The sequence below is a fragment of the Symphodus melops genome (assembly GCF_947650265.1).
Source record: "Symphodus melops genome assembly, chromosome: 4".
NCBI lineage: Eukaryota > Metazoa > Chordata > Actinopteri > Labriformes > Labridae > Symphodus > Symphodus melops.
In genome coordinates, this window is record NC_136694.1 from 18150348 (window position 1) to 18159466 (window position 9119).

The 9119-nt window shown below is 37.6% G+C and overlaps 2 protein-coding genes across 3 annotated transcripts; one reads left to right on the forward strand and one right to left on the reverse strand.

Annotated features, from left to right (window-relative positions):
* The first annotated feature begins 133 nt into the window (after window positions 1-133).
* Window positions 134-3928, forward strand: LOC306822827 (uncharacterized protein). Of its 2 annotated transcripts, XM_079342068.1 has the most exons (6): window positions 134-234; window positions 2269-2382; window positions 2471-2504; window positions 2627-2688; window positions 2775-2830; window positions 3084-3928. In XM_079342068.1, the coding sequence occupies exons 1-6, from the start codon at window positions 204-206 to the stop codon at window positions 3318-3320; spliced, it is 534 nt and encodes a 177-aa protein (XP_079198194.1). In that variant the 5' UTR covers window positions 134-203; the 3' UTR covers window positions 3321-3928. The 2 variants fall into 2 exon arrangements, with proteins under 2 accessions (XP_079198194.1, XP_079198193.1); XM_079342067.1 differs by lacking the exon at window positions 134-234 and having other exon boundaries at window positions 1997-2382.
* Window positions 3929-6606: 2678 nt separating this feature from the next.
* LOC306822911 (ammonium transporter Rh type B-like) lies at window positions 6607-8341 on the reverse strand (the record flags this gene model as incomplete). The annotated part of the gene is made up of 1 exon (XM_079342210.1): window positions 6607-8341. The coding sequence occupies one exon, from the start codon at window positions 8339-8341 to the stop codon at window positions 6899-6901; it is 1443 nt and encodes a 480-aa protein (XP_079198336.1). The 3' UTR covers window positions 6607-6898.
* Window positions 8342-9119: the final 778 nt, after the last annotated feature.

Consider the following 9119-nt stretch of genomic DNA (forward strand, 5'->3'; position numbering starts at 1 on the left):
AATTTTCAGAGAAATTGACACTGCCTGTTTCCTTGTTACTGTCTCTAAAAAGGTTTGTGGTTTTCTGCACAAGCGCACATCCTGTTAGGTGTAAGCAGTTCTTCAAAAACATCAGCAGTGTCTCTTTGTGTTACAAAGCATGAGCAAGAACGTGGCACAAGCTGTGTTCTGGTTTATCATCAACTGAAGAGAAAGAGCTTCACATGGCAAACTGTTGTAATGATACATCCAGTGGTAAGTCACTGCAGATATACAATCTAAATGTGTGGGCTAATGAGTTTTGAGGATGGGGTTGATGCGAGATGAAAAAAGTATTCACTAAATTGGCTTCTTTTTGGAAAACCAATACAATTCATGGATAACAACAATGATAATATATTAGCATTCAAGATTTTATTTTGTTTAACCCTTGTGTAATGTTCATTGTTGTTACTCAGCCAGTGTTTGTGGGTCACTGGCATTTTGTGGCTTTTAATGCGAGGTAAAAAAAATTGTCGCATGTGATGTTGTGTCCACTGAGTCCCTGAGACACGTCGAGGACAACTCTCATTCCTTGGTTTTTCTCGGGGGCTCCTCCATCAGGTTTCCCTGTGTAGACTTGTAAGTCCCAAGCATATGAGGAAGTGGCATCACAGGCAGCCCAGATTTGTATACCATACTTTGCAGTTTTGCAGGTCTGCTTCTTTTGCGTTTCTGCACCTGTGGTTCACAAGGTTGCAACATTGTTTGTCAACACTGTCTGCTCTCATTTTCTCGCACATTTGACCCTCTGATGTTCTGTGTGTGGTACACAGAACATCAATTTCCATACGTCTATTAGCCCCAGGTCCAGTGGACCCGGACATCTTATATGTAATAGAAATGTGTAGGGGGGTGTATGGTGTGTGGTCATTAAATATGTATTCTGATATATGTTCTTCACTGAAAATGAGCCAAAGTCAGTGAGTCTCAGTTTGAAAAATGTATTAATTGTATCATTTTTCTTTTAATAAAAAAAAAAAATGGGTCCCACAGACCCGGACACCACACAAGGGTTAAAGAGCTTCTACATAGTGATGTATTAACCAATAAAGAAACTGATAAAGAAAATGATTTTGGTAACTACCAATGTTGTTAATTTAGGACAGCTGTTGCACTAGTGGTCGTTTAAGTTTTAAGCACTGTATGTATTTTTTGTTAACTTTAAAATATAGATCTACTGTACTGTATGTTCAAGGTCACGATTTAAAGTACTAACAAAGTAAATTTAACCGATGATAAAGCAGAGAAAGCTACAGTATAGCAGCCTTTGAAAGCCTGTGTAAATAGTTGATTTCAATATATATGTTTAAAAAAAAAAAAAGACAAGACCCAGGATTGTAGTAAGCACTCGGATCACAACCATATTTCAATGGGAGCCCATGCCACACTTGGACACCCCTCAGGGACACAGCCCTGCGTACAGCTTATTCTTCAAATGAAATTAAGAGTAAATTGTAACATTTATTTATAATTCTTAAAAACATAGGTGTGACCCAGGCCAAATAAAGTGAGTGAAACAAACTTAGAGGCATGTTTAGCATCATATTGTACATTGATGCTGCTTCCTGAAGGTGGTGCAATTTCTCCCACAGACAGTGTTTAATAATGTGATGAAGTTATACACCACTACAATGTAAGTAACATTTACAGTGTGTGTATTACACAAACAAGTGATATCAGCTCACTGAACTTTGTTTATAATCGTGTTTATTTGGTCTCAATTAGGCTTTGTACTGTAAAGGAGGAAATGCATCCAATGGTTTGCCAAGGTTTTCTCTCTGTGCACAGTAGAGTGTGCAGAGTTTGCATGTGCATGACTGCAGTAAAACCACATCTTGCTCTGCAGAAAACTGATCAGATCAGCCAAAGAAAAGAACAGTGCAAAGCTGTTTGCGTATCAAGCCTGGTTTATCTTCTTCACAAACTTTGCACTTTGTTTATTATTTTAATAACCTTTATTTATCATGGTCTTTTATGTAGTGTAATTACTCCTCATTTAAACATGCTATATGTATGAAATGTGCTCTAAAAATAAACTGCTCCTTGGTCTTATTTCTAAATTAAAACTTGGTTTGGTTTCAAGTTGGTAGTGAGCCTTAACCTCATTGTGTGGGTGACAAACAGTTCCCATTAGACTAAATCTTTCACTCTTAAGCCTTGAGATATGCACTGTGTTTTTAAAGATTGCCTTACAGCTATCTGTGATTTCTTTAATGAACAATATAAACATGTTCTCTCTTTCTCTAGGCTTGGCGTTTCTCTGTAAGCTGAATTATCCTCATGTGCTGTTGGGGATCATCATATTTCTGCTCCTCTCACTCTGTATGAATGTATTTTGCTGTGTATCAAAATTTTGTTCAGGTAAATTAAGAGTTGACTTTGGAAAAAAGAAAAAACTTAATCTTACTGAATCTGTTTTTGAATATTGTTTTGAATTATTTTACAACAGGAAAATCGACATGCCAACCAATGAAGAGACAGAGGTATGTCGAAATGCATTTTCTGTATCTACTGTCTTTAAAACAACGTCATATGTAATGTTCTGCACTTTAAGAAGTAATTTCGAAACTGAATTTAAACATATATTATCTCCATTGAATTTTAGAAGGGGGCCAAGGCAGATGGAAGACAATCCTATTTATGGAAATTTAGGCCCAATGCAGACAAGTTAGTGCTGTGTTGATGTTTTTTACACTGTTTCTCTCTGTGCCTTTCTCCGTGTTTGCTGACAGTGCTATGTCGTTTTTCCACAGGCACGGTTTTGTTTACAGAAATTGATCCTCTACGGAGAGTCAATTCTGGCTCACAGGTAGAGTCTTTGAACCCTTAAAAAATAGTCTTACATTTTACCTGTAAAAGTTCAACAACATGCCTAACCGTTATGAAATATTCAAGAAAAGAAACAGTTGTAAGTGAATGCAAATACTGATGTTTTGGGTTAGGCCTTTCTTTTGATTGTTTTGCTAAAATTATTTACAACAACCAATACTTTATAGATACATTTGTGTAAAGGGCTTACATACTATAATTGTTTCTGTCTCTCCTGCAAATCCAAAATTCAGGACTGCTATGCCAACCTGACCCTGAAGCCTCCAAGGCTGCAGTCTGGCTGCAGCTCTCCTCAGATCCAGTTCTCAGATGTGGTTGTCTTAGAAGAGCCCTTGGAGTCAGAGAAGGATCATGAGCCCAGTACAGATGCTGTGTCCAACTTTTCTGATCTGTATGCTTCTGTACAAACTCAGCGCACAAAAAATGTCCAACTTGCCGACAGCGGGGAGGAATATGCCAACCATCTCTGAGAGAAGGGCGACTGGGATGCCAAAAAATAGTTTTTAGGCAATTTGACCTGCAGCCACAGGATGGCACTGTTTGTTCTTTGACTCTACATAAACAATCATTACATGTCACAATAAGGAGCATGTCCTGCAAACTGTTTACTTGAGATTTGGACTTTCGGACTCTGGGATTATTTTGTTGCAATCTCCATTGAAGTAATACACATGAGTCATTCGAAATCCATCACACATTTAAAGATATTAAATTAATTATAATTTTTGTCTGACAGGGTTTTCTTAGCAAAACCTTTAAAATCAAGTTCCAGGTTGTGGCACCCCAATTTAAAGAATTATTTATTTTACAAAAACCAGGTGATACACTTAAGCTGAAGTAACACTGGGCATAACTAACATTTAAGTGAAGGGACGCTTAAAAAGTGCACTCACATAATCTATACACAGATATGTGACCATTAAAAAAAATGCAAACTATGTTCTCTTTGACAACATCATTGTTCCATTTGCCAGCTCCTCTTCTTACCGTAAACATTTCTGACTTTTTTTGTACTGTACCTGTGTTCCATGGAACTGCACCATTTCTCATTGCTTCATCACATTAAATCTAAATATCCCCTGATGTCAGTCAGATGGACTTCTTGGAAGACAGGTCATTAGGTCTGTACTTCTATTACATAACAGTAATTATGTAGGCTGGTCTAACAGTTAAGTAAGCATTAATCAGTATGGAAGATAATACGATTTTATTATGATTGATGTTGTGTTGCAGGAAACCTTTGAGTTTGTCCTTTAACAAGAAAGGAAGGGGAGGGGAAGTGATTGCACTCTCCCTTTCCTCATAAAAGGATAAAGAGGAGCAAAATCATTCACAGGGCTGTTATAATAATTAAGGTTTTTATAACAACAGAAATTAGAAGCCAAACAGCAAAACAAAACAAAAATAAAAACAAACAATGACATATGTATAAAGAATAGAGACAGCCACATATAAAAATGTTTGCACAAAAAGTAAGGACATTTGTGTTTTGGAGATTATGTCTTCATTGTATCAATGCTTCTTGGCAGTGAATTTTATACTGTAAGATGGTGCCACATTTTTAAGGAACTTGCATTTGTGGGATAAGTGTCAGAGCTGTAGGTTGCACCCATGAAAAACTTACCAAATCTTCTCTGCCAATGCCAAACAGCTTATTCTGCAGTCGACTCTTACATATTGCCAATTAAACAATTTATTCATTTAACAAACAGGAGCCTCAGTAGTGTTTGGAAGAACCAAACACAGCCACAACAGCAGGGCAACTCTCTTAATTCACATTACTTAGTGACAAAGCTCAACATTCATTTGATTAACTGACTCTATTTACGCTGTAACCATTTTCTTCTGATGTCATACAGGGGATATCAAATGTTGTAAAAATGTTACGTGTGCCAGTTTGTGGTCCAGAAAAAATATAATCATATTACTGCTCCTAAATCTATGGGCAACTAAGACTATATTGAGCAGTCAAAATCTGGAGGAACATTAAGTAACATCAACTTTAAGTCGCTTAGATAGTGTTAACTCAGAGTTGGCAAAAGTGAGAGTTTCACAAGAAGTTAAACACTTTCATTAGCAGTTGTTTAAGGGGGAAAAAAAAACTGCTTAAGTTTTTATGTTGTTGTACAAGAGTCACTGTTAGACGGATTGTAAAAAATTAATGCCAGCTCACCAGTCATCAAATACACAGTTTTATCTACATGTTATGCAACAAATGTCTCTCCATCTGCAAGACATTTGACTTACAATACCTCACATATTAAATTTGGAAATAATGTAGATTTGTCAGATTCCTATAATCGCTTTCCACCCTAAGCTAAAATCAGAGGAAAACACCCACTGTGTGAATTTGCTGAATTGAAAAAAAATGTCCAAAGACATTTGAAGTTTCAGGATGATACATCTCACAGACTTTTGTAATTCTTTGAGTTCACCTCAAACTGAGGTCAATATATATGGTCTGAAGTCAAACTATTAAAAAAGAATGCCACAAAATTTTGTGCAAAGATTTATTTTCTGAAAATGAATCATAATGACATATGTAACACTAGTCCTCTTTAAATGTTTAACATAAATGTTATAGCAAAGAAACTAAATAAATGCACAAATAAAGTTGCACCTGAATCAGAACTGAACTAACATCTTTTGGGACAGAGGTCAGAAATCATTTCAGTCCAACTCACTTATCCGACAGCCTTGAGTAATTTATGGTAGGTAAGATTTCAAAGTCACCGGGATCACAGAGGAATGATGTTTTTCAGCTCTTCACTTCTCAAAGGCAATGATAATAAATCTGATAATAAATCAGAAAAGGACATCATTGATCCTCTGATGAACATTTAAAAACATCTTACAACATAATGTATTTAGAAGGAATCTCCTGTAAGAAGATCATCAAATCAACATAATATCAGCACTCTGCCAGTTATATGCTTCAAACAGAATACAATGAACCTGCACACAAAATAGAACTTGACTCTCCAGTGATCCATGATAAGATGACACTTAGCTCAACCTATCAGTAAATAAAAGAAAGTGTGGAAAAGTCTTTAACCTTTGTAACCAACTAAGAGCCTATTAACACAGGATATCACCATCCCGACTGGACAACTCACCACTCATTATCTAATCATCTCTTTCCTTAATAGCACAATAAACTTTAATGGAGGCACAACTTGATGGTTGTTTAGTCAAAGTATCAATCTTTGTTAACGTTTGATCACCGGCATTGATTTAAAAAACTTAGACTCTCTAAAAATGTAAAAAGAAAATAGGTTAGGCTACAAAATAAAAGCAACTGAAGTGTAAAAACAAGTCTAACTGAAGACACAAAGTAGTATAAGGTCAGCCTTATCTGTAGAATGTTAAAAAAATAACATAACAAATAACAAAAACATTGATCTATATTTTTTTAATTATGATAGTGAAAAACACGCTCAACTCCTCATAACTCCACGCTCAACTCTTCATAAAACAACTGTGCTCAATCCAAAAACATTTTCAAAGAATAAACATAAGTAGGACAGCAGTCGAAAATTGTTTTTGTGTGGCAATTAAAATACAATTTTGGAGTGCTGTCCTAATCGTATTTCTTTTGTTTTTATAGTTTTTAAACCAAAAGAAAATTGATGTTTTGCTGATTTGTAAGTGCTTATGTTCATTATTTCTGGTAGTGTAGACATATTTAAATACAGTAAATAATGAATGTGAAACTGTGAATAATTATAAAAGAGTAATAAAAAGATCCGATCGGTATAATTTTCAAATCATTTATTTCAAAATCAATGTAAAAAATACAGCCCCATACATTACGTCACATGTTCTTAGGTTATTGCCATATTTTACACTTTTACTTGTCAATTGCAATTCAAAACTGGAAATGCAACAGCAACCCTTTGGCTTAGTTTCAGACACACTCTCTCAACACACATAATAAACCAACATTTACAACACTTTCAAACAACTCTCAAAACGATCTACATTTTGGAAATAGTTGCAATGACAATAATTACAAACAGGAACAACTGTGAATAGGCTCTATGACAGCTCAACTTTTGGTCTCAGCGCTCACTTTTTCTTTGTCATCATTGCCTATAGTGATCTTAAGATCCTTTGCGCTCTCAAAGTCAGAGGGCATATCAAAGAAAAGCTCATCGTCAAAGCAGTCCTCATCAGACGGGGACGCCATGAAGGGCAGCTTCATGACTAAACCAGTGATCATCCCGCCAGCTGTGGACGCTGCAATGGTGGAGAAGATAGCTGCGAGCTGATAGAGAGCTTGTTGCTGCGCTGTACGACCCAGGCCAGGTTTCAGTCCCGGGATAAGCTCCTGTAGCTCCAGCAGCTTTGGATCTCCCACAGGTGGAGCGCGATGGGAGAAGATCTGGTACATGCTAGGCCCGTAAGTTTCCTCCGTAGCTAGAAGGATGGCACAGATCCCTGCTGTAGATGATATCAGGCCAGTGAGCCCATGGAGGTTATGAATACCACACTGGTCTTGGATCTTCAGCTTGCGGGCCATGAAAGGGGTCAGGTATCTGTATCCAAAGAAACAGGCAGTGCAGCCCATGATGCCCAGAGCATATGCAGCTGCGGGAGAAATCATCATGTCCACAGAAGCTCCAACTGTCACACCACCCGCCAAAGTCACGTTCTGAATATCGGCCATTGTGAGCTTGCCTCGCTTGTTGAACACCGCAGAGAGTGCAAAAGCAGTCATAGTGGATGAGCTTAGACCGATAAAAGTGTGCAGGATTGCTCTGTGTTGATCGTCACCCTTTAAGGTCAGCGCAGAGTTGAATGAGGGCCAGAACACCCAAAGGAACAGCGTCCCCAAAACACAGAGGATGTCAGATTGGTAACTAGTAATCTCTTTAGCATGTCCCTTGTTCAGGCTGGGACGGTACAGGACAAACGTGACCCCTAGCCCAAAATAGCAGGCAAACAAATGGATGAGAATAGACCCCCCTGCATCATTGATCCTGATGTATTTTAACACAGCCCACTCTGTCACAGAAAAAAAAGGGACTTCCAGCAGAGCCATGACCAGCAACTGAACTGGGCTGGTCTTCCCAATCACAGCTCCAAAAGAGATGAGGATCACAGCACAGGCAAACTCTGCATTCAGCAGGTTAATCACTCCGAGATGGATTTTACCACCACTGTAGAACTGGAAGAATCCTTGAATCAGGATGGCCCACTGGATTGTAAATGTTGCAGTGAGAAAGTTGAAGACTAACCCACTGAAACCATAGAATCGAAAGAAGGCCAGCAAGCAGCCGAAGCCCACGAAGATCATCACCTGCACGTCTGCAAAGTAGGGATAGTCTCTGTACAGGGAGTTCTCCATCGGGTTGGTCTGGTTGTTTTGTAACTTAGCATTTGCATTATCATCGTAAGTGACAAACAAAGCAAATAGAGCTAATATTACAACCTCCAGCACCAGAACCAGCACTGGCAGGCGCACTCTCAGACTTGTTGAGGCACTCATGGTGATCACAGCTTACATTCGCTCCCTTGCTGAAGCAACACCATCTTTTATACCTCCATTTCATCAGATAAGCCCCGAATGTCATTAGGTAATGACCATAACCCACACAGGACACAACACTGTTATTTAACACCTCATCATAAGTACTGACTTTACTTTATTCTTCAGGTTCCTCAAAAGATATGAATTTCATACACAAAGGTGTCAACATTTTTCAGACACCTGTCTTATCTCACTAAAAGTCAGATCTTCACAAAAATATAACTACTGAATGCTAGTCAAAACGTATTCATTCATGATACACAAGAGGAACAGTGGACAGTTACTATCTTTATTGCCAGGCATTAACTTTCAATCATTAACCTGAAATAAGAGAGAGTCAGCTCCATCCACTTGACCTCATCATAAATACATTTATAGATAAGGAATAAGCATATGATAGCATTTTTGATATCATCCATCAGATATCAGTACAGTTGGCAAGTGTATTTGTCTGAATAGACAAGACAACACTTCTGGAGGTTGGAAGCATTTGTACTGAGGACTAGTAACATGTTCTATTAGATAAACAGATTGATGCTTGAACAGTGTTCAATCCTCAATACTTCAATATTTCAATATTTAAACCACCACAGATTTCTAGCCTTGAAAATATCAAGTGTAAATTGAGTTTGACAGACAAATTATGTAAGCTTATATTTATACCTTTAAATGTCCAGGTCACTCTTGAAAAAGAGTTTTTATTTTTAATCTCAATGAGTTTTCTTTCCTGGTTAAA